Genomic DNA, 27,480 nt, shown 5'->3' with positions numbered 1-27,480 from the left:
CAAAAGGTAGAGATCTTTCGAATAATCTATAATCTTTCGAATTTTTCTGGGGAAAAAAAGATTTATTTTAGATACTGATGAGAATAACGAATATTCGACGATAGCTAAATATTGTATCAATTTCAAATTATTTCATGAAAAATATGATAAGTGGCTGATGTCATGCGAGACTAATTCCTAAAAATTGAATCAGAAAGTTTAGAGTGTTAGAAAGAATAGTTTTGATAAGCGGACATATACCTCACGATGATATAATGAACAGAAAAACACTCATAATGAAACTAAATTGTTCAGCTTTTGTTTTTTGGAATGTCAACATATGAAAGGTGAAAACCGTGGCGCCAGGCTGCATGTAAATATACTCGAAACATCACGTCATTTATTTTCATTCATTAACATTCGTGTTAGTCAGCAAGAAAAATCCAACACGAATCTGAACGACTCGTTTAGAAGATTTAGATTGGTGTGGTGTGGATGTTTGGAAAGACGGGTGCCTGCTCAGGTGTCACCCTCGTCATTTGACCGCGATTCAAAATGACGAAGTCCTTCCCAAAATAGTAGTAGTGTTGCTTTAAAACGAGATGTTAATATAACCAAACCAAGCTAAAGGATTTAGAGGATTGATGCTTTGAATGGGGATATCCAGAAATAACTTCCATTAAAAAAAAGGACCTATTATAAAAATTATAAGAAATAAAATTCTATGCTACGATTTCAAAAGGTATAGATAAATAACCGGTCATTAACTACTTGACCTACGAATTTATTTAACTTCCTAATAAGATTTTTGCATTTTAAATTACGTTATATTTTCATTTAATTGCAGACTTAAAACGGAGTCATTCGATATATGTGAAGGAATTATTTCGATATTTTTACTCATTCATAAATTTCTTTACTTTTAAATTTTCTACGTTACCTTTAATATATTTATAAAATTTCATTTTTGTAATTCTATTAGAAACTTGCAACGATAATCCAATTGTTTAACGCGTTCATCGCGTTTTTGCTTCGGCAATTCTATTTTTTTATTTTATTTTAGTTAATATTTATAAAACATCCTGCCATGGAAAAAAAAATCCAAAAGGACGTAAAAGAGAGGCGAAAGAATCTTTAAAAAATCAGTATATTCATGAAAACTTTCTTTCAAAACCAGGAAAGAGTAGTTCACCCGATTTTATGCAGTCCCTAACACCACAATTTTGCATCAATATAAGAATGAAGCACAAAGTAAGGAAGGTATCGCATTTGAAACTATAACACAACATTAGGATGAAGATAATTTTAAATCGGAGATCTGCATAAATATGGGGAAAATAACTATAAAAAAATATTTGTTGAAAGATGAGAAAACGGATTTTACAAAATAGAAAGAAGTCTTTCTTGCATTGTCAGAAACTGCCAAGGAGTGTGTCATGGGGCTTCTTAAATTTGATGCAGATTCTGGAAAAACAATCATTTCTGGTTCCAAATAGTAAAACGGTTCCAATTATTTAAAAAGTAATGGAGGCATTTCTTACCAACTAATGTTCAGTCAGTGAGCTGATATTGGTTTAAAAGAAGATTAGGAAACGGCTGCGATGAAGGAATTGCTTTTTCGTGATTAGTATTGTCATATAACTTCCTCCACTAAGTCCGTTAAGTCAGCGGGTTTGCTTGTAGTGAGTGTATGGTGTAATACAATCAACAGGCCTCACGACGACTTTTATTAACACGAAGAAACGAATGCACAGACAGCAAAAACACAGCCGAGACGTAAACACGCAATACGCAACAGCACACTACAACAAACAGTAGCCTACAAGTAGTAATCGGTAGCTAACAACAATCATAAAAAATTCCAAGATTCGGCACACAGTTCAATTCAGCGATCGTTTGAGCTCCACTCAATGCTTACGCTTCCCTGGACTGATCCAACTCATTCGCCGTTGACTCGCTGTGCAATTCTAAACCTCACGACGACTCTTTCCACGACGATCTTTGGTTTAGACTGCCAACCTTCTATAGTTTTCGGAGCAGGGCAGAGAAGCTCTGGAACTTTCAAGCATATCTCGGCTCCTGTTGCTTCTATCGTCAAAATTCTTGAAGATTTCAATATTATCTATTTATCACCAAATGCGTCGCCAAATGGTTGCCAAGATTGTCGCCAAGCCCGGGGGTTACTGTTCCGGCAACGCATCAGCATCTGATAGAGCTGACCGTAAAACGGTCTTTCAAGTGATTGAACCAACCGTGCTGGGAAGCAACATCACTCATATATTCCGCTCACAAAATTCCGCAAATTGTTTTTGTTATCGTCTGTTTCCCAAGACAGACAGCAAATCAACATGAGAGCATCGGAGTAGATTTAGCAAATGGAAAGCTCTCAAATAAATTTTCCTTCGTGAAAATTAAAAAAAAAAAAAAAAAAAAAAAACTTAACTATTTCACACTATGAAAAGAAATGAATAGAAATTTAAATCTAAGTGATGCCAAACTACGAATCGAAAAAGAATGTGAAAAGTGGCGTGATTTCTTACTAAGAATGCTACAGCGAAATCTCTCTTAAAGAGCATCATTCGTTCTCGAATTTAACTCGTCATGCGAAACATTCCTTTCAGCGACACAATTTTCTCCAAAGGATTTCTTGTAAAATTGAGCCGTTCCATTCCGAAAAAGAAATATACACACACAAATAAATTAATAATAACGTAATTTATTAATTATAATGCACGCTTTTTTTCAAAAAAAAATAAAGTTGTCTAAAGATATTTGCGTTTGGTTATGCCTCAAAATTCGGCGAAATCGAGTCACAGCATTATCGATATATGAATTTGTAAGGCACGTAGCTATTGCTCAATCAAGTTAGTCAACAGAAGAGATGCGTTTTCTGTTGAATGACTTTGAAATGAAAAGTTGAAACTCAGTTTTCAACAAAAAAAAATGACTTTTATGAAATAAAAATTCACTGTTAATGAGCTAGGAGGGTGGAAAATGAACTGAATTTTTTTTCCAAGTGGCCTTTAAATTGGAAGGAGAGAAGGGTGGACAAAAAATATCAACAGAAGGGGTGGAGGCAGAAAAAAAACGATGCCGCTGGGAAGGATCGAAACCACTCGACACGATGAACTGTGAAATTGAAAATGAATTAAAAAAATAAACTTATTCATTAGAAGAAAAGGACGAAAATACTCGTGTATCAAAATTAGAAAAAGAAGAAACTGAAAAATTAAAACGAAGCATGCTAATTAAGAAACTGTTTTTCGTGACTGATGTGTAAAACTTTGAAGAAAGTTGTTTCTCGATGTTATAACGATATCCTTCCCCCAGTCACTTTTGAAAAAGGAAATAAAGAAGCAAGATCTGCACATTCGAGATTTTAAAATGAATATTTGAAATTAAATCAAGGGCTTTCTTTTCGGAATTTCATCAAAATGGAAAAGAAATGGAATCAAGTTTGAATTTTTTTGAATGTGAAGTTCTAAAGAGAAAAAAAATCTTTAAGAAATGAGAATTTTTTTAAAATTCTTCCGTTTGTTTTTCACTGTTTTTTCTTCTATTGATGGCGAAATAGAATGGCTGGATTCTTTCGATTTAACTTGTAACTACAACGAATAGTTAACTGACTGCCAGACAAGAGTGGATTCAGGCGTTTCGTATAGGACGGGTGTATTTTGGTATTCTCAAGTAGCGCGCCTTGTGAAGTTCTCTTCTAAAAGCTGGTAAACAGAATTTATTTAGAAATATCATGAGAAGAAATGACAAAAGTAATAAAATTCTGGAACAAAATTCTTACAAATAAAAGCATTAAATCATTATGATAAACAGAAGAAAATTAATATTCACACAAATACAACGTAAAAAATTATTATTTTAAATCATTTGTCAGGTGGAATATAACATAAGAGGTGAAATGAATAATTATTAGTTCAATATGTAATATATATAATTATTTTCAATTTCATTTATAAAAATAATTAATAACTAAATGTAAACGCAAACATTTTAAATTTTAAAACAAATTTATTGATTTGGCATCAAAACCAGTAATATTTTTTTGACGGCATGTCTTCAGTCCAAAGACTCTAAGCAGTTGCTGTTCCAAAGAATAGGTGTGAGGATTTTTTTTAAAGTTTTATTAACATCCCATTTTAAAGCAACACTAGGACTATTTGAGGACGGATCTCGCAATTTTGAACCGCGATCAGATGACGAGGATGACATTTGAGCTGACACTCCCCTCTTCAAGCATCCACGCCACACCAGCGGTAGGACGTTTGGCCCCGACGGATTGAATATGCAGCAGACCCGTTATACGACGGTTCTTCGGTAGAATCGGGTCTCCAACCAGAAACCTCCGGTTCCGAATTCCAGACTTTACTATCAGGCCACCGCGGCAAGGATTGGTTTGAGAGAAAATGGTTTATACGTTTCGTCTTAAAACACATCAATCAGGATTTCATTTTCAAACAACGTATGTAGATGTCATAAACTTTAATAAATAAATCGAGCGAAAATATCAGTAAACTAACGTTTAATCCTAAAATTATTCATCAGTTCATGGTTAGACTACGATTTTTGAACATTTCATATCTGCAAACTTTACTTTCCACCATACTTCAAAGAATGAAGTCGAGGCCCATTCTGAATTCGAAGATAGGAGATGTAAAGATAAACCCTTCCACAATTCGGACAGTGTTACTAAATAATAGATTAAATTAATTAAGAATTTCTCCCCTTTCTAACTCGCTTCATCGACGTCAGATTCAGAAACCTTCGTTATGACTCATCGAAACTTATCGTTTCTCAACAACAAGCAATGCACGCAAATTACACAAATGCAAAGCGAATTTTCCATCGACATTAAGATTGAGCAGAACACAATCCTTTTATGAGATTCTATTGCCCTCTGTCGGCACAAACTTCGTTCTCGAAGCAGCCGACTTCTTTTAAGATCTGGATAGAATGGTCTGAATTCCTAGACTGGAATTTCACATCTGCTCTTAAACTCTAACTTTGTTGTTTTTGTTACCTTTTTAGATTATTAGTTCATTCATAATACGAGCAAATTCTTCCTCTGGCAAATAGCGTGTTCTTGCCATAATAAACCGAAACCAAAGCTTTCCGTAATAAAATGGGAAATGCCCGAAATTTATCCGAAAGCTACGCAAGATGCAACAAAACTGTGGGTAAAACCCCAAAAGACTAGTTACAGTTACACCTTAATAACAAAACAAGAAAAGAATTCGGAGGGAGGCCAGAAAAGCGAATGATTATATCAATTGGAAAGTTACACAACCCAGCTCTGCTTATTTAAATTACTTTTACCCTCCTCCAAGCAACAACTGATGAGTAAAATACCAAAGTCAGGCTGTATATGAACAAATTTTACATCAGGATACTAAAACTATATTCATTTCAAAATTAATGGCACAGGGAGCCATCTATTGCCGTTTAAATTGGTTCCAGTTTTGAATGCATATATGCATCACCGTCCCAAGAGTTCTATTTCCAGAAATGCACGGATGGGAAGCCCGCTTGTGAGAGATGTTCCTACGTGATGCATATATGACATGCCCGTCGCGAAGGGGTCAAGTAAATGTTGTTGGCGATATTTTTGTTATTTGTTGAGTCTTCCTGCTTGAACAGTGGAAAATTTCTTACCCAATGTAATTAATTATAAATTCATACTTAGATCAGATAATTTGCATCATTAAGAATGAAAATAAAATATCTAATATGAAAAAAAGCCATGCAAATTTTACAGTTCTGGTGGTCAAACGCAGAGCCTCCAATTTTCGATATCATTTTGCATAAAAATCCCAATTGCCCTTTTTCTTTCACTTTTAAATAACAATATACAATTAGTTCATTACAAATAGTTCATTGTTTACATAAACTCAGAAACTTTTATTCTGCATTGTTTTCTCTCTTTCAATTTTTATTATGTATAGAGTATAATTACTTTCTTTTACAGAAATAATTCTAATTTCTTATCAAAATTCATTTTAATACCAGCCATCATGACGTGTGTGAACTCATTATAGCAAATGAATTAATTATTAATTGAACATTTTAGCAACTTTTTATCTCGGTGATAAAGCTGGTCTCCAAAGTCGGTCAGTATAAATTGAAAGGAATAATTAGTCGGGTTTGATTCTGTCACGTTTTTTCGTTTAAAATTATTTTCTTATAGGAATATCGAGCATTACAGATTTAACCGGAAATAATAGAAACATGCATACCAGCTGGTTGTCAAAGGCAACTAGAATAGCAATTTAAATACAAAAATATATGAAAAGAGAGAAACAGGCCTGTGCAAAACATCTCCGAACAATAACCCACATGAAGATAAACGCGTTGTTAGGGGAAAATATGTTCCTCTTGAAAAATAAAATACATCTATGAATAAATATTCCTTTTAAAAACTTTGGTTCAAAAAATAATCACGGGGTGCATTAAGCCTTCCCAATAAAAGAAAATCCCATCTTTGTAATTTAATGCACGTCAGGTGTAAATTCTGGAAACTATTTACATCTCTGGCGGTTGTAGAATTCCATTAAAATTTTTTTTTTGCATTGATTGAAAGCAGACGGCGATGGGCCATTAGGCAGAGAACGAAGTCTGATAAATGAGGTAAAAATTCCACAGGAAATAAAAACCCGCGCACGGCACTCGCTACTGCGGAATAAAGAGATCATTTGATTTACTTCTCCGAACCACTGATGATGAATGACTCCGTTACGACTGCACACCTTTTCATAGCCCCTCCTCCCTCATTTCTTTAATATCGATCGGGGTTTTTTATTCTTTTGATCCGAGTGTGCATACATCCCGAAGATAAAGGAATTACTCTAAAATAAAATTCTGCGAATGAGAATATACAAAGCGTGTATCGCTTCGAAAGGAAAGTGCTTTGAAAACACATGAAGTAACAGAAAGATTCTTGTTCACACAGTATCCTGATAGGTATTGTACCTATCATGCTGATTCGAAGTGTGATACTGTTTCTCACGCAAATGGAATTCTTGCGTCACTGCGAATCGGCTTCGTACTGGTGGGTCCTTTTTCTTTTACTGCAAAGAGTCTCTCTGTAGCAATCGTCTGCCTCAGCGTTTATGATCTTTTGCGCTTTATTGTGAAAATAACCAATTTTTGTTACATTAAGCAAAAGTTTGTAGACAACTCTTCTTGACGCCAGCATGCAAGCAATTCTTATTTAAAACACTGCATAAAGACTGATCTTACGAGATGCGTATGTAAATGTGATATTCAGAAACGAATGATTTAAATAAATGAAATTCGGTATGTTATCTTGTAACTATAATTGCAATCCTGCGTCAAATTTCGGTTTCAATGGATCGGAAAAAAAGTCGTCCTAAATATATATTCGATGTGTGAGTATTAATTGCATGGCAGCCATTAATCGAAAAACAATCATTAAAAGTTGTCTGTTCAGTAAAACCGCTGGATTAATGAAAAGAGATCTATCATTTGTAACTAGGGATTGCAATATCGGACCAAAAGTTCAATACCGGTATTCGGTATTTTTTAGATCTTAATACCGCGATACCGGTTTTAATACCGGTATTAGAAATTTTAGAAAAAGAAAGAAAACACAGTTGTTTCTTTGTTTTATTTGCCAGTTTTAATAGAGAGTGTAAATATCACAAAAAAAATAATTTGTAACCTATAAATTATAACAGTATATAAAGAATCATAAAAAAGTAAAGGGACATCTTATTTATTTAAATCACAAAAAAGTGTAAATATCATTATTCAGTCTGTGGTACTATTACAAATTTTTGAAAAGTGATCTTAAAAAACATAATGCATCAATTGTACTGTCATTAAGCCTGAAAAGTAATTTATGCAAAAATTACCTGCTGTCGAAAACGCTCTTTCGGCATTAACACTAGTTGGTGGTACTGTTAGCAATACGCGATATACTTTTTCCAAGTATTTACCTCTAAATCCCTCATCTTCAAATAAATCGATTTCTCGTCGGATGGTTTTGGATATAGCTGATTCCTGTATTGTATTCTGTTTCGTTGAAATTTTTTTATTTATCGCGAATTCTAATTTTTGTTCAAAAGACAATTCCTTTTCACTATCGACATTAGTATCATCATAATCTTCGATAACTGAACTGAATTCTTCTGAATGTAGATAGGTTTGGGGTAAAAAATTTTAAGAAAATTTACTATAAACTTAATCATATTTGAATTGGTTATTTTCTTTTCTTCTTTTTCATTTTCATTGTTAAAATCATTATAATTATGTAAATACCATAAGACATTTTCTATTTCGGTATGCCTTTCTTCTGTGCGATTTTTCAATGTAATATATAATTCTTCAGATAGTGATGTGTGCTGTTCTTTCAATGACTGCAACATGAAATTTATTTTTGCATTAACTGTTAATAAATTAGAATCTCTCCGACATAATGCCTCAATAGTCAGTTTTATTGGAAGTAGAGCTGATACAGTTCTGGGTATTAAGTCGAATTCACTATCTGAAAAATTAATTTACAGGTTTAAGTCGAACTATTGCTTTTTGGATTGGATTTCTCAGTTTCAAAAATCGTTCCATCATTAAGAATAAACTGTTCCAACGTGTTTTAGAATCTAATATTAACAGATATTCTGTTTTATTTTCAGTTGGTATATATTTTTGTAATATGGCAATTTTTGTAGAGGAACGTTTAAATATCTTAACGATTTTTCGAACTTTATAAATTATAGGAAGCAATTCTTGATGGGTTAATATTTCATCCTCATTAGCAATATCGTCTTCAAGAATTACATTGTCATTATCTTCATTGTCAATATCACTCTCACTCTTTTCAAAGTCGGAATCCAAAGTTTCTATATCCACAGTATTTAGATTCTTATGTTCTTTTTTTCTTTTTTTTTTTTTTTTTTTGGCATAATTTATCTATTACTCCTAATTCAATTCCATGAACATAGCACAATTGCTGAGTTGCACCAATCAACTTTCCACCTTTTTTCATAACTGTTGCTCCATCAGTCGTTATGGATACAATATCTTTCAGGGATAATCCATGTTTTGCTAATTTAGATTTGAGAAATTAATTAAACATTAATTAGCTAATTAATTTCACCCGTTAGGGAGACATAAAAACAAAAACGAATACAATTTTGCTATGCTGGCAATCCCTGAACATACAGTGGAGATAATTTTAAAAATTTCTAGTAAATACCGAAAAACCGGTATTTAAACTTGTGACTACCGGTATTACAAAATTGTACAAATAGCTCAAAATACCGGTATTTGGTATCTCGGTATACCGGTATTGCAATCCCTATTTGTAACTATTGTTCTCCAATGGCATGCAATTAATGACAAAAGTAACAGTTCCCTTTACTATAATCCGAAGAGCATAATTTTCATTTCAATTTAATTTCGCATTTAAAATAAATTGCGTTTATCCATATTTCTCAAATTCTCTTAGCTGTAACTTTAATCGACTTAGTTAGGTTTTCAGTCCCGTCCAAAAAATTGCAGATCTAGCAAACTCTTTAGTTTCACTTTCCTAACAAACGGAACATATATTAGAGCTGATAGAAGCCTCAACCATGTTGTCCCTTTCTGCTCTGAACACTTCAACAGAGACATGCGCGCTGCGTCTCATCGGAAATGGTCTTGAGAAGGATAACTTAAATTTAAGCTTCTGTCCATTTTTAATTACTTATCAAGACAGCAATAAACTAGATTGCAATGGCTGCATATCGCCCCTCTTTTTTTTAAAGATGCCTCGAAACAATTAAACCGCTATGCTTCGTATAGAATACGTTTTGCCGGCACATTCTGTTTACGTATAGAAGTATTCTTTGGATGCTCTGGCAACCTTCATTTATCTGAGCTGGCTGGAATCGTAAATCGCATCGAAGAGTCAGAGGATATTAGAGACAATATTAAATTATTGTATTCCTTTCTTAAAAGAGAGTTCTCCAATCAGAAATTATAAAAATAAACCGGCAAGTATTAAACACGTGTTTAAACTTTAGAAATCAACTGCGAGCGAGGTTCGTTCATGCAACTCATTTTTGGCACTCCTTTCGTATTTCCTCGATAATTAATCGATGGCGTTGCTTTCAAAAGAATCCCTACTGCTTTATGATGAGAAAATCCTCAACTCATTTTCAGCGACATTTTTAAAACATTCAAGTCCATGGAATCCGTTCGTGTCACTAATTTTGACATTTAAATCGACTAATGACATTTTAAAATCCATTGTATAAAGAAAATCAGCTCTTTTTCCAAAATTTTATTAAAATCTGAAACCAAAACAGGGCCAGATAAATGAGAACCAAACCGGACTGTTTAGTGGTCGTGACCAACCGGACTAAATGGACTGGCGTGAAGTGGTCATGAATGATTGGCTCAAAGAGTTTTGTAAATTTGCTCATAAAATTTGCCATATTGATGGAACTCGCAAACCTAATATTAAATTATCTTACAAGACTCCAACTATTTTAAGCTTGAATGGATAATGCGATATAGACTGCATGATATCTGAAAATTGCGCTAATGTAGTGTGACATGCATTCCTTGAAGGAGATCTACACGGCTGGTTATCTGATAGAGAGTTCATAGTTTCAGAAAGCGTGCAGTTATTTCCTAAGTACTACGTGCTCACTAAAAAGGATTTTTCAAAATTCTATTTATATTTTCAATTAAAATGGAACCATAAAGTCAATGTTTTTCCACAGTAGTTTCGGAGTATATTATCGCGCCAAAGCAGTTTTCACATCACTTCAAAATTTATAAAATTAGCTTTTCAATTATTCTAGTTTTATTTCCATGCAACTTGTACGTTTTCTATTTATAATATATTTTTAAAAACTTTTCTGCCATAACAATGTTTTTCATTATATTCGTTACTGCGCATGACGATGTTAAATATATATGTTATGGTTAATGCATAATGTTAATATATATGAACGGTTCATGGGATACAATGTGTTCATATCGGTTATTATTAATACTAACCGGACGTTATTTTAATAATAATCAAATAAGCTGTTTATAGTTAATAATTTATGAGCATTTATTACATTAACAGATTCTTATCAATAATAAACAATAAAGTAAGGTCAATGTCGGTTTTTCCAGTGTTTTTTATGTGTTGGCAACAGCTAAACGATATCAGTTGATTGTTTATTTTACGTTAGACTCCCGATTCTTTTGTTGTCAGTTTTTGGCGTTTATAATAATGTTTTTCACAAGTTAAGATAGTTATATTAATAAACTTTACTACGACAAAATGGATGACGATTTAGAAGTTATGAACTCACGTTTCAACAACCCTTTAGACATCCTCAATTCAAAACAAGGGAAACACCATGAATTATTTGCAAGAGAATTATGAAATAAAGAAGTTTTTCCATGATATTTTTTCTAACAAGTTTAAAAAACGTATACAAAGAGGCACATCTATGTCCCAATCCTATATAAACCGTTTAGCCACAAAGATCAAACTTCACTGGGAATTATTAATGATAACCGGTTCAAGTGAATAATTTGCGTGGTTTCTCGCTTTGGCCAAAAGAAGCTGCTCTTATTAATAATGACGGGTTAGTGTTAATAATAGCCGCTTATTCACACTGACCGTAACGCATATATTTGACTGCTGCTGTGATCAGGGATAGGACAAAAACACAAAAAAATGCGAACAATATTATCCAGATAAAGGATTTGAATCTTCTTTCTAATCGAAATGTACACCCTGAGCAAGATGACAGAGGGCACACGCTTTCCGTTTGCGCCGCAGTCTAAAGATAGAAAGGTACAGAAATAGACGGAGGAGCGTCTCGATGTCACAACTGTCACTTTTATGAACTCTGCGGCCCACAAGCGGTGAAAGAAGAAATCTATGAATTCAAACATTTGCACACCGCCGATCCAGCAGCGCAGTAATGAATCGGCGAGGATATTCCATTTTCAAGTCGAGTGCACTCACCGTCTACATACAAATAGATGGACTCAATAGTGAAGTGAAAATATAGATGACGAATTTTGGTTTTTATTATTTTTTTTTCTACAAGATGGATCCACATTTTTAAGTAAATCCACAATGTTGCCGACTAGAGCTGGGCGATGACGGAACTTCATCATCTCGATATATCGTCCAACACATATAGATATTTTTCGATATATCGTGATATCATTATTTATTTATAGCTGTTGCTCGTTATAAATAGCATCTCTTTAACATGTTGACTGATCAGAACGACTCCAAATGAAAGGATGCTTCAATTGATATAAAAAAAAATATTTTTTCTTCTTTTGAATAAAAATAGTTAGAAAATAATTTGGTTGAAACCCGTTCAATAAAGTGTGTCAATGCCAAACATGAATGCCAATGTTATAATGTCAATGCCAGAATTATAAAATTGAGTTTTAAACAAGTATTTTTATATAAATTAGAATATAACAGTGAAATATTAACAAAAATTCCGTATGGTGGACAATAAGAATGAAGAGCAACAAAAATAAACACTAACCGGTAACCAAAACAATATAGAAAACATAAATTAATTAAGAATACCGATTTATTGTATCGCGATTTTTCGTGAACTATTATTACTGATCAGGATTTCGATGGATCAATATTTTTCGAAAAGTAACATAGTAAAACCCATTTTTTTTCGATAAATCGAAAATCGCTACAGCCTCATTGCTGATACATCGCAAATTAATTTGTCTAAGTCGAAACATTTTCAAGATATTGTGCTCACTTATATACACATATATAGACTAACCTTTACACAAATTGTCAAAACATTTAATATAATGCTACAATTCTAATAATAATTCAACATGCTTCATTTCACAGATCTAGTTATTTGCGTTCTGGAATTATTTTGCTCATGGACGGATAGCTGAAGAGAGATTGGCGATAACATTGAAAAGAGATTTCGTCTAATACTTGAAAGAACTCTTCATATTTCGTGAAAATGTTAGCCATGTTACATTGAGTTGACAAATTTCAAGTCGTTACGTTTTTGAATTATTGTGTTTAAAAACCGAATGACATTTTCTTTTAATCACGGGGCATGAAGAATTTTGGAGTCAAATATTTTGATGACTCTTCAAATACGATAAATAAAAATAAAAACAAAGGCATATCAGATTCAGATATAGCTCTCAGTGCTCTAACTGTCAAACTCTTTTTTTTTCTGAATAAAATTTTATCATAAATAAGAAAATCAAAGTCATGCTTATAAAATGAATTAGAGCCGGTTGAAATAAAGCATCCAACAAAAATGAACAAAATGATTCGAGAGTTTCACTTCTTAAATTTATTTTTAAGGTGCATATTCAAGTGCACACGAGAATCAACGATGCCCACATTTTAAGGAACACAGGAAAAGAATTCACATTTGTTTTGAAGCTACACAAGATGATCTCATACTTTTGAGCCACAGTCTTAAGTGTTGAGGTGTGCTTAATTTATTTTTTCAAATGGTTGTTGTTTGAAAGCTCCGATATACATTAATAGTATGCTATTTTTCTATAAAATCATTAACAACATCAATATTTTCCCGCGAAATATTCGATTGCCATTCATTTTGTTGTACTGAAAAAAAGTTTCGAAGCAGAAAACTATATCAAAATGTTTTTATACAATTTAATAATTTCACTGACACATTTTCAACACTTACATTTTATAAACTCTTTAGAAATATTCTACAGATCTGGATAATCTCAACGTGTCTTTTAATGCGCATGCTTACAGCTTTTAAAATCAGTTATTTGATTACACTGTTCTGTGATGTGCAAATATTTTTTGGGGATTCATTGTTCTTAATTTTATAACGGCGCAACTATGTAAACGGACTTTCTAAACAGGCGTTTTCTAATAAATAAATCTCTCGAACGAGGCTGCTATGCAATAATAGCTTACTGGTTAAGATTTTAGCCTCTTCATTAGAAATATTTTCAGAATCAAAATTTTCGGAGAAGAAACAAGAAATGAACGTTTAAAATAAGACGGAAACCATTTCTCCATCAATTCCCTCTGTAACAAATACAGGATAACATGTAAATCTTTATAGAGAAAAAAAAATGTACGAGCTGCAACTAGATACCCAGAAAAACACTGGCCAAGTTGCAGCATACAGCAGTATAGTAAATAAACAAGAGGTCATTTCCCCCTCCTTAAAGGCTCATCTCACCTTCCTCCTACTGTTCAGAGATTGGACTTGTCGGAAATTGAACCATCGTCATAGCAACCACATGCAGCTGATCAATATCCACGTATTATGATCCGGATTTGGCTAGGAATGAGGGGGAATAAAAGAAAAAAGAACGTAGTTTTTTCGGTGGTGTTTTCTGAATTTTGGAAACACGTTCCATAATTATGATTAATAGAGTTTTGAAAACTTCCATTTTCATTAACTAAATGCGGAATGAAGAAGGAAAGGGAGTCTACATCAATTTGTATCAAACACTTAACCACTTCACGGAGCGAAAGAAACAACCGAAATTTCGAAATTATTGTATTGAAAATGAGCTGCAGTGGACATAATTTGCTGCTCTAGTCTCTGTATTGGAATATGGGAAAGTGCCAGTCATGATTTCGGATTTTATTCGAACCATCTGTTGTTCTAATGCATGGAACTATTGCGGTTTGGAGAATCTCCAAAAAGATTTAAATTTATCAGAAGTAAAACGTGGTAGCGGCAACACTATTAAAAAATTGGAGTTGCATTTTCTTTTCTAAAGCATGCAAATGCTGATAAAGATGTGACACTATGGAGTAAGAACAATATAGTGGCACTAAACCCAGGTGTGACACTATGGTGCAAAACCGCATATGGTGACACTAAACCAATTAAAAAAATGAGTTCAAAAGAAGTTTCGTGAAGTTGATCAATAAAAAGGATAAGTTTTATACACCTTGGGAATTGTTGCATTGCATTAAGTACATGATGGTGAAGTGATGTATCCAGTCAACAATGTTTAAGTAAGAGCAATCTATATTACGTTTATAAACAGAAATTAAAAACAGTTCACTATACCTGCTCTACTTTTATATTACTAGCCGCCTTTGTCGAACAGCACGCTCGCCCAGATTATTGTTTGTTAAATGATTAACAACTAATAATTCAATAAACCAAAAATTGGATTAGTTTAGGTTCTTAAATGATTAACATAAAATGTATCTTTTAAAAAATTCAGAATCTAATTTTATTTTTCTTGAGATTTATTAATTTTTTTTCATATAATGATTCTACAGTATTTCATTATGTCAAGTATTTTTGTATATTTATTGTATACATTTATCTATTCTTTGTTCAATTAATTATAATTATTTTACTTCCCTGTACTTATATTTGACAAAATTCGATATTTTATTCAGTTCAGATATTTTTTTATTCCAAGTCCTATTAACCCTTATCATTCCGAAAAAAGACGAGATGCATTAGTATATGTATGTATGCAAGGCTTCCTTTGGATGCTCAGAAATAGTTGTAGGTTTACTATAATTCCGAAAATTAATGTGAAAAATTTTAAGACAGTTAAGTTATGGCTACTTTAGTTAGTGAAAGACATTTAAATTATGGCCACATTTCAGCTGACAGAGTTCAAAAAATATTAATTTTTAATATCATATTTTTTAAAGCTTATTATCATCATCTCACCCATTTTTAAAAATTAAAAGCAATTATTTTTATCTAAAGAAATATGTCTGGTATTTATAGCTATTGCTTCAGTAATTTTTCCCCTGATACGCAATATATCAACCCCTTTGATAAAACATATATTTTCACAAAGTTACTATAGTAAAAAATAACCGAAGATTTAACTAGTGATTGAGTTAAAAATATATTGAAAAATGAAATTAAACTGTCCAATTTATTAAAAGAGGCCCTAAGGACACGAACTGTCTAAAACCATAAAATGCCTAAATCCGTTACTGTATGTCGTTTTACAGGACGTCGTTTACTATAATGCAAAGTGTCTTATTTTCTTTGTGCACAGAATTAATTTTAATGAGTTTTTATATTTAAAGATCCGTCGCCAAAGTGTGAGCGTCAAAGAAGCGCCAATCCAAATAAGGCACCAAACAGGATCGAGTCCGTTAAACGGTTTGACCGCTCACCGTCACGGGTCGCTGGGTCTGCAGTCGGACAAATATCTTCCTCCGAACACAATAAAAAATGGCTTTTCCGGCTTTTCTTCTCCCTCGAAGACAATAAAGCACCCCTGCCGTTGCCTTTGTTGTAACTTCTAGAGGCGCATTTTCTACATTTTTTCCACTCTGGCGGGAATGTGTTCTGAATAATGGCGAAAATCTGGCCCTGTGACGATTCGGCCTCCTTTTATTTATTTTTTTATCGCTTTCTGCAGGAATTCAGTGTGATTGAGATACGTTGCGAGGGTGGCACAGTTTTTATTACAAAATGTCTTGACCGAATCGCGTCGATTTAAAGAAACTTATGTGTTTTACAACGCAGATGAGGCACAAGTATTGATGCCACGAAATTAATTCAAATTCGTTTCAAAATACAATTATCTGTTTGCGACTAATTATCTTATTTGTTTACCATCCGTTATTGTTAATCACGAAATGCTGTTTTTTTTTTTAACTTCCATTTCAACAAATAATAAAGGAGATAGATGTATATAAGTGTCCATTAGTGCTCTATAAGCAAAGCCTATAGCTACCAAATTTGGTACAGTTGTTATTGGAAAGGTGGGAATGTAAACCTTGGAACAGTTTTTTTTTTTCTTTGAATATATATAATTTATAGAATAATTTCGAGATAGTAGTTAATTAACTGTGCTAATTAACTTGGTTAAATAGTTTATCACTCTCAACAAACCTGTCCTTTTAAGCCCTTTTCATTGACACCAAATTTGTGAAGTTGTAATAATCAATAAAAACGCTTCAGAGATGTGCTTACGGCTGTACAGAAATATTCAATAAAGTAACACTGAGGTTAAAAGCTTGAGACGGATTTCACCTTACAATTTCATCGTTTTCGCAGGCAGATAAAAATCCTTTGACAAAGTGAACTAATCATTATCAATGTTTCTGATTAGAAGCTGGAATTTGAGCCAGATTGACAGACATATACGTGTAGTGAGCACGGAACATCGTAGCATGAGAAAGTTAACGTTTAAGAATTTTTTAGATTTTTCATTCTTTATATTGTTTTTTAAAACCTTTCTTTTATTAAAACTCATAAAAAGAAACGCATTCATGAAAACAATGTAAAGCATTGTTGTAAGTTCCACATAAAAATATTAGATATTTCGAAACTTTCTCATACCGAACACCTCTGGTCTGACATCCCAATTTGTATCCAGGCTTTAAAATTCATCTTGCTAAATGAATTTTACGTGAACTTCTTCTGACTGGCTTCAAATGTCTACGTCATCAAACGAACGGGAGAATACCAGAAATTTCCTCGCCAACAGGACCTTCGTTCGGGGAAACAATATATGAATCGCATTAGAGCAAGTAAGGCCAGCTTATGCAAAAATGCACCGCTCTCCATGCGGAGCATTCATTCGCTGCTTGTTTACCGAGATGGAATGCCGGCCAAATAACAACAGCTCGAAAACTAATGCATCATTGTCCAGATTTTTCTCCGGTGACACATTCTAGTGGAGGAATTATCTCTCCAGAGAACATATCTGTTGAGAAACTGAAAATCTCAATCAAATCAACAATAAAAACTAAACTAACTAAAACTAAAACAAAACTAAAAGTATTTGATTAAAAAAAATCGATTCTTCATTTTCTCTTATGTGAAGTGTTATGCCAAATGGGGGGGGGGGGCACCTCGTAATTGAAGCAATTGCACAGTATCGGATTATCAAACTCGAATCCTTTTAAAAAAAGATTATTTGTTAATTTGGCGGGTGGGAATTTATCAGATATCTCTTTTTCCTTTGGTGTTTTCAGGGTAATTCACTCTCGTGTGCTTTCATTTGGGTTCCATGTGCATTGAACTCGAACAAAAAAAAATCTTGAAAAATATAATTTCCAAAATAAATATCGTTTGCAAAAGATATGGAGCATTACAATTTTTTAAATTTGTAATCATATAATTAAATAATATTAAAATGTATTCGATAATATCAAAAAAATTCCAACTTTTTCTTTTATTATTGCGTTTGTCTCACTGCACAACGTAATTGGGGATGAGAAAATTCCACCGTGGTGGTTGGTTCTCGCCACCCTTGTGGGTATACGAAAAGGTGGGGGTTGGCTACCTTCCATCGATGACGGGAAGGGTTATACTGTGATTGATGATGGCCCTTAGAACTTAGCCATAGTTCTTGCCAATGTTTCTGTCGCGGCGGTCCGGTCATTCAAGTTTTCTGTGTCGGAGTAGTCAGTCTATGATTATGCGAAGTGTATAAAAATCTCCACCTCATGAATCAGATAAATTTCGAAGCTTTAGGCATCCATGAGTTCGAAAAAGACATTTTCGAATTACATCCGTTCTGTTAGTCTCAAAAACGAATGAGCTAAACGGATCCAATTTGATAATCTTTTCTCCAAAACTATAGATTTGGGTTAAATATTGAGGAAAATTCATCTATGGCAAGTCTGTCTGTCTGTTTGTCAGAATGAATATGAATACTATCCTTCAAAAATGGAAAGTGAAAGATGGTTGAAATTTAGCACTTTTATCTTTATAATGTAATTGAGTTTACAAAAGAGAATACTTCCGTACTCTGAGGGAATCATTTTGCGGATATTTTGAAAATATCTTCCACCGAATTTTTTTAAAAAGTATGAATGAATGTTCAACATTAAGTTATTGAGCATATAAATAATAGGAGCTAATTAATTTCCTTATTTTAATGCTAATTCATTTACGGAATTGTAAGAAATGATATGGAATTTTTTGGATCTCTGTTTGATTTACTTGCAAACGATAACTGCCGGTAAAGAGCAAACATGAGTCAAATCTTCCAACAATCAATCTACCCTGCAATCTAATTTTATATCGTTGGAGAGGAAGAAATATTAATTTTTTTAAAAAAAAAGGAAATAAAATTCATGCAATTAAATTCGTTTGATTTGATAATACATTTAATATAAATCACATTAAAAATATGAATGAAAATGCACATTAAATTATAGAGCCAATACGGTCGAAGGTTGGCCATCGTTCTGTATATTAGCGAGTACGAGAGAGCAATAAATGAAAAAAGAACAGATAAATGAAATTTGGTTTGCAGTGTTTTGACCAAACATATAAATCTGTATCAAACTGTGGACCGAATCTGTCAAAACAAGATGCCTAAAAGGCACACTGGATTTTTTTAAAAATAAACAACGAATCACGAGACATCCCAAATGGTGCCGGAATATGAGAAAGATTAGGAGACAATCACATACCAAATTCACTTAAGTTCGCTCGATTTTGAATTCAAGGGAATCCAAACATCTGATAAATTTCACCCAAAATTTGACGCACATTTATAATTTTGACGATAAAATTTATAAGATAAATATTATCCAACCAGATCATTGCATTTTTGAATTGCCACGTTCATATGAACACGAATCAACAAATAAATTTCCCGTTACCGAATTTATGCTCAAAATGTGATAAAAATCTATAAATTTGGCACGAAGATCATATATGATTTCATTCGTCCTGACCACTGCATATCCATCGTATTCACGAACAGACATAGCCACAGTTCCAAAATGATTTTCTTCATATAAACGGGCGTCTGACACGTGCACCAGTGGTTTCCAATTAACCAGTGGTCCCAATCCAGTGGTTTGACATTATAATGCATGACAAAATAAAAATAAGCTGGAGTCGACTTAAAAGTTGCATGATGTTGAAAATGACCAAATGACGGTGTGTTTGAATATCTGATCACAATGACAATCTAGAACAAAAAATTCGAATGCATTTGTTTCTTGGTCATTCTCCGCGTCCTTCGCTGCAATGCAGTACTATAAATGAAAGTCATTGTAGCTGTGTATGTTTCACATTCCCTTCTAATAGAAATTTCAACCAAGCATTGCACATTCATTATTTAAGACAAAAAAAAATACTGTCAATTTCTCAATTGTTTAAAATTGAAACAAATTTTCAATTAATTAGAAAGAGTTAATTAGCAGAAATTTTGCTCTTTCCTACTCCAGGGATGGGCATTAAGTCGATCGCGATCGACCGGTGGACCACCAAGACTTTTTAGAGAAACCGCCTTTACTAAGACCTAAGACGCGCATACTAAAAGAAACCAAATGTTACATTCATGCGTTACCCATTTAGCAATGTTGATGTGGAAGAAATAATGAAAATTCCAAAACTGAGGGAAAGGAAGTTTCTGTGCTTCAAAATGACATTATTTAAAAAGCATTTAGTTCAGAAAAGAATAACTTTTGGAATCTAATGGACGAAGTAATGTATCTTAATTTTAAAAAGTTGCATATCATTTAAAATTGTTCTTTGCATCTACCTACCCGTGTGAATCTGCATTTTCAACGATGAATATAATTAAGTCAACATATCGTTCCCGTCTCACAGTCGACCACTTAGAATGCAAGGCAAGATGAGCAGTTAGTAATTCTATACCGAAATGTTCAAGATTGGCCGGACAGTGTGCAGACTACATCTTCAACTAATTACAACTACGAGAACCAACTATAGATGAAAATTTATTTTTTGATGTATTTTGAATGATTTGATATTAAATACATCATTTGATATTATTATATTTGTGGCTATTATTATTATATTACTAATTATGTAGATCAGTACATATTCCGTATTTATTATTAAGTTGTAATAAATATTGTAGACTTTTTTTTCTAGCTCACTACACCTACGCCACTTGGTGGACCGCAATACCTTGAATTAATTAGAAGTAGCCCGTACCCTGTAAAAGTCTACCCACCCCTGTTCTACACTCACTTCAGATCAAATGGTCTTAAATGAAATATTTGAACATCCTCCTAAAATTTGCCACTTCAGTAAAATCATTTCTGGTTTGAACAATATTTCTTTCAAATGATTATAAATTTTTTTAAAGTTTTAAAACATTAAAATGAATGTTAACTTGAACTAATTTACTACTATTCTTTATTTTGTGTTTTATTTTAATATCTCTCTTTGTACGAGCCTTCCATTAATGTAATCATTACCTGAAAACAGGCATCACTCAACGGAAGCGAGAAAAGTAAAACTCTTGTTAGCACATGAAACACTAAGTGCAATCGCTTCAGCTTGTGAGAAATTAACATATTTCTTGTATTTCCCAACAGAAACTTCGAAGGAATAATTTTATTTTAATTCAAATATATCAAATAATAAAAGAATTTCATTTCTTTAGAGACCCAAAAAGATGCAACTGCAAATGACAAAAGGATTAGAATAATCGTGTTTACGTTAAAAGAATTACCCATGGAAGGGTTTTAATACCGGACAAAGTTGGGTATTAAAATCCGGTAGTAGTTAATAAACGTTAACGCCCACCAGCCTTTTACTTTTTACTGTCTGGAGAAAGAAAGATAAATATCATAAGTCTATACACAAATATATTCGCTCATTCCAGTTTTTATGTATGGAAGCCATACTTCCGTTGGTTTCGAATAAGTAATGTCTGAGATAAATTATTAAGAAAATTGCTGTTGGATAAAAGGTCAAACATTGCTTTCGTTGGCATGGTTACCGAAATATTTCCTCCCTTTTTTTTTAAATTCTTTTTTCGTTCAACGAAGAAAAAAAGCAAAATTACTATCTTGGATAATGGCAGAACTCTCACTAACATATTAGGACTTAATGTTTTTTTTTTTTTTTTTTAGTCTCAGACGTCTCTAGTACTTTAACTATGAGTGCAATTTTATTAGGAAATAAATTATAATTTAGCCTGAAAAAAAAGAACAGAATCGGATATTTTGTTTGAAAACTTTTTAAAACGTTCTGTAATAGAGTAAATTAAAACAACTGTTTTCTTTTAAAAACACGGAAGAATTAGAATCTTATTAGAATGCAATTAGAATTCATACAAATTAATAAAGATATAACCAAGAAATTATTTTGAAATTTTTGAAAATATATCTTTTATAATATAAAATAAAATAATTTTTTTCTTCAGAATCGGTGGGAAATACGTATTTCAATCAATAATATATTTTTAAAAAATTCAGATAAAATTTTAAACAGGGTGGGCAGCCTTTCTGCTGTTTGAATTTCAGTGACTTTTCCAGGTTTTTTAATAAATTTTCGGAAGTTTCTAATATCTACAGAACGATGTCGCTTTATTTTATTCTCTTTAATTGTTGAACAATATGTTCTTAACTTTATTTAAAAAATTATTCTATTCTTTTAATTAAAATCAATGTAAAGTAAAATTTAATTATTAAGAGAAAAAAACATTTTCACTTATTGAATTTCAGAAAAGCGTCAATTAAATAAAACCCTTCCCTTTTTTTTGCAAATATATTAACCCACACTAAAAAAGATACATGCTCATCTTGACCGACATTTAGCTAACCAGTCATATCTCAGAACTGTTTGTCAAATTTACTCACGAAAAATGAAGTACAAAAACAAATGCACATTGGCGGAATGCTTAAGATTGAAATGATTTTTTTCCTTCCGGTGAGGTCTCCCCCTATAACACTGTTTACCAATCAAAACCGAATAGTAATTTCACTAACAGAAAAAAATTCATTTACGAATACAAAATGAAATTTCTACATCAAAATAAGAAAAAATTCTGAAATCAAAATGGCATTGACTTTTAGCTCACCAACTATAATAAAAAAAAAATCGCTTGCACGTTACCTTAATGCTTAACTCATAAAATAGAAAAAAAAAGTGGAAAATGAGTCCTTACCAATTTTTTTCTTAATTATATAAAAAGAAAAATGTTTTAGAGGAACAAAGTAAAAAAAAATAAAAAAAAAAGATAGTATGAATGAATTTTGTAAATTTTTGTGGCAAGCAGTTTCATATCTATCAAACCGCATAAAAAAATGCTGCCCTTCTCTTTAAAAATTTTTTTTTGAAAAAATTACAAGAGGCATTTGTATCTATAATGTATGAAACAAATAAATTTCTCGTGTTTAATATTATTTTTAAATTATAGAGCATTTTGTTGAATGTATGGGAAATTTTTAAACAAACGCTAAATAAAAAAAAAATGTTAAAAGAAAATATTAGCAGTAACGTCCATTTCATATCGTTCACAGTATCCATTCACATAAAGAATTTATTTATCCGTGTTCATAATGTTTAAAAAATAAACAAAAAAAATTGTTTTACGAAGTAATAGCAATAATGTCCGATGCTTCATAATTCAACAAAAAGGTCTCCGAGACGTGAGAAAAAAAATTATTATTGTAAAATACTTTTTAATTAAAATAAACTATTTTTGAATTATAATAATGGATCAATATTTTACCAGCTTTGAATATTAATACCTAAAATGCATACTTTCGCTCTCGTAAAACGCAATATAATCGATTTGGCGTTCGAAGGAGGAAAAGAGACAACTCCATATATATCTTTTGAAATAAAACAGACCCATTAAAGATAAAAATCATAACAGTAAAAGAAGCTGGGCTTTAGTTTGGCTGCCTTTTCCCAAAGTACGCAAAAACATTTTCGCTAATTATGTCGATAACTTGTCGTTAGGAAAAAAAAGACATTATATATTTATACATATATCAATAGATTAGATGGTGGTTAATCTTTCTCCTTTACAGACTATCAGCAAGAGTTTGATTTTCATTAGTTGCCACCGATGTTTCATTCTACTTAGGAAAAAATGCTGGCGAATTATCATGTTCGATAAAAATTACCGATTTATAAAAAAAAAATTTCCAGTTTTATAATAAATTTACTTGATTTTTCTAGACCATTCGGAATTCCCGGGCTGACCACCCTGAATAAATCACCGAATTTACTTGAAGAATTATCTGTACTAATAAATAAAACAAAATTTTTAAAGATATGACTTGCGTTCGTTAAACGATTTTTAAAAATACTAAAGGAAAAAAAAATATTAAAAAATTATGGGAGATTTTTAGTTTTTGGAATGAACAAGTGAAAATACTACGAAATGACGTGAAAAAATTATTTAAAAATTATATAAAAACGTTCAAAACAGATACTGTCAAATCACGGTTATGAATAAAGAGGAAAAGTAGAGACTAAGCCAAAAAATTACTTCCGCAAATTGAATAAAAATGTACGGGCGAATCTTTTTTGCACAGATTGCGATGGTTCGGTACTCAGATGATCATTAATAAATATTAAAAGTAGACCAGCATTAAAATCAATCCAGTCCTCAAAATGAATGACAATTTTAATTAATACGAACCAGTAACAGTAAAAGAGACTGTGATTTTATTCCTATTCTCCAACTTTCAATCAGAAAAATGTAGATTTTTTTTTTTTTTTGTCAGTTTAGAAGATTCCTGAATCGGTTCGGATATGCTATAAAAATTGGATTTTAATTTTTAACTTTAATGGAAAGAATTACCGGTGTTTAAGCTCATTTGCAGCCCCCATTCCCCCCTGGGGTGGCGAAAGTGGGAACTCCTCAGTCCAGACTCGGTTCTCGCGCGAGCTGCACCCAGAGCTCCTCTACTGAAAACAGGAGACGAAATTCTCTTGTTCACATTTACCTCCTATTAAGCGAGGGTGTGATCTAATATTGCAATTTTATAATGCATTTTAATTATTTAATTAGTATTAATCAAATCATAACTTGATATATCTTTGTTGAGTTCCACAATAAACTGTTTTTTAAAAAAATACATTGAGCTAGAGACATTATTTGCTCCGGTTGAAGGATCCGGGTCAATGTTAGACATGACACCTCGTCTGTCTTCTGCCAACAATTGGTGACTGGCGTTTCATTATGAGATTAAGCAACAACAGAATGGTGCCTTGCAATCAGCTTTATTTCAAAGAAGGAATAAGTTGTGATATAACACTGAACAATGTACTTCATGGGTTCAACAGAAACTCATCATACAGATCTAATTTCCTCGAATATAAAATTATTTGATAAAAATGGACCGATAGATATTATTTTATTTAATTAATAAATACAATGCTTTTAAACATTAATGTAATTTTGTGCCAGGTTACCTTGACTTTCTAAGCAAACACAGTATCCCATACCAATATGCCTCCGCATATTCATATACACAATTAAATATAATAGAAAATAAACAAATTTTATGTGAAAAATTCACTGTTTTTAAACCATTGAAACATTTTTAACAGTGTCGAAAAAGAGAAGGAATTCATTAACATGCATTTTTTTTCATGGAAATTCATTATGAAACAATAACACATTTACATTTATAGTTAACCATTTTTTGCAATCTAATATTTATTCTAATGAGCGGAGCATTAATGAACAAATGAGATGAACACCCAATCGTTCTGGCAGTTCCCACTAAGTAAGTAAGTATGTGAACAATATCTCATTCCACAGATAAACTATATCAAAAGTGGTTAAGAGTCTAAAAGCCATATCCTTAAATTTGCAAAAAAAAATCCAAAATTGTGAATCAATTGTTACTTGTCTGAAGGTGTCAAGTAATAATAAAACAGATAACGAAACTTTCAAGAGATTGAGAAAGATTGGGGGTGGGGCAGAATTGAAAAAATGCTAAAACTGTAACTTACCGTTAATGTTAGGTCCGGTCACAAATACCCAGAAATCGATGGTTTTTTCCTTGCCCAACTGTTCGTAGTCCCAAGGCTCTTTCACTTTGACGTCTCCGGACGAATCCACTTCCACCCACTTAACGGGGCCTTCCATTTTGTAAGATTCTTGTGGGTGCTTCTTATCCAACTGGAACATCACTTTCCCGGGCTTCGAGCCGTCGGTTTCCTTGTACTCGTAACTCTTGGTCGGCCGAACACTTCTTTTCTGTCGAACAGGCACTATCTCGTTGGACAGGTCCGCCTCTTCCTCCGGCAGTAACTCCTCGCTGTAGACCTCCACGTACACAGAAAACGGCGCACTCACTCGCGGAGGTTTGGCCGTGTCCTGAGTCCGGACGCTCAGTTTGTAGGTCTTGAGCTCGGGTGTAGCTATGAGCAAGATCTGACCAGTTTTGGGGATGATTGCAAAAACCGGATGGCGAGACACCAGATGATACACTGGTTTGTCCCCATCAGCATCAAACGCACTTACGTTACCCACAATGGAATACAATTCCAAATCTTCGGGTATTCTGAATTCATAGACTGTCCTATCAGGCACTGGGGCATTATCATTAAGATTGTCCACAGTTATAGTTAAAGTAGCGTCAGCAGAATTGGCTTCCTCGACGTCTGTTGCGCGGATAACCAAGTCGTAAACTTCTTGCTCTTCCCTATCGAGAATTTTATTTGTACGAACAAGGATAGGGGTTGACAAGTTCGTCACTGGCTGCACAATGCTGAAGGCATCCCCCTCATTGCCAGATACAAAGGTATATACCATTGGATGATGGGGGTCTGAGGTGGCGAAGAGTCGGTCCAAACCTTCAATCACCGTTCCCACCGGCTCGTTCTCGTACACACTGCCGCTGTAAGCATCTTGAGTGAATCTCACCAACCTGTTTCTATCCACAACGTGCACCACCACCATCTGCTCCTTCGTTCCATTCACGGAATCCTCCTTGACTACCAAGGTCAAAGGTGGTGAATCAGCAAGGTGGCTGATGTCTCCAGTTGGCATAAGCAAACCATCAGATAGTATGGCGAACAGACAGGAGAATTCGTTTTCCAACAATGAGAACGCTTGCCCTCGATAGTTCAGCCTGGTTATAGAGTAGCCCGGATATGCGTCGTGGGGAACGGAGACACGCAAAACGGGGATGTCCGAGCCGTGCCCTTTGAAAGCCAGGTCCGATCCCAGAGTGAGAGGACAGACGAAGAGGAGCAGAAGGAGAGGCAGGGTCTTCATGATTCCACCTGCACTCTCTCTTGGCAAAGGAAGATGGGAAGTAATGTTCGGGTATTTACATGTGTCCACCTAGGAGAGAAAAAACATTGTATCAGTGAATTTTTGAATAAAGTTATCTCTTTTTATTTGAATAAGAATATTCAATACACGATAAATCTTATTTATTGTTTTTGAATGTGAACCTCGCAATAAAACAAATTCCTATTAGAGATTAAACATAAGACACACAATACAAAACAAAATGTACACAAAAGCCTTTGCATAACAGAACAATATAAGCATCAGATAACAGAGGAGGATTGTGAAAAATGAGTTTAAAGGTTGAAGACATTTAAAGTCGCAAAAAATATCAAAATCTTCAGACTATTTACTAAGAACTTAAAGAATTTGTAATAAGAAAAATCACTAAAGAAAACTAATTTTAATAAAACAATCTAAAATAGGCTTATGCTCCTAAAAGTTCTAATTGGCACGACCAAACGAATATAGTCCAGTATTTAAGGGGAATCATCTTGTAATTAAAGAAAAATAATATAAAATAAAAATTTCTACAGAATTTTA

At 33.0% G+C, this 27,480-nt stretch overlaps 1 protein-coding gene across 5 annotated transcripts in view; it reads right to left on the bottom strand.

Moving 5' to 3' along the window:
- The window catches only part of LOC129960609 (neural-cadherin-like), a 726,863-nt gene that overhangs the window by 687,421 nt on the left and 11,962 nt on the right, over positions 1-27,480 (bottom strand). For all 5 annotated transcript variants that reach the window (XM_056074153.1, XM_056074136.1, XM_056074161.1 and 2 more), the window contains exon 2: positions 25,650-26,988. In XM_056074153.1, the coding sequence (XP_055930128.1) occupies positions 25,650-26,919 (1,270 nt within the window). In that variant the 5' untranslated portion in view covers positions 26,920-26,988. The remainder of the gene's footprint in view (positions 1-25,649; positions 26,989-27,480) is intronic.

Source organism: Argiope bruennichi, chromosome 2 (assembly GCF_947563725.1).
Source record: "Argiope bruennichi chromosome 2, qqArgBrue1.1, whole genome shotgun sequence".
Lineage (NCBI taxonomy): Eukaryota > Metazoa > Arthropoda > Arachnida > Araneae > Araneidae > Argiope > Argiope bruennichi.
Note: the sequence above shows the minus strand (reverse complement) of the source record. Positions and strands in the feature narration are given on the sequence as shown.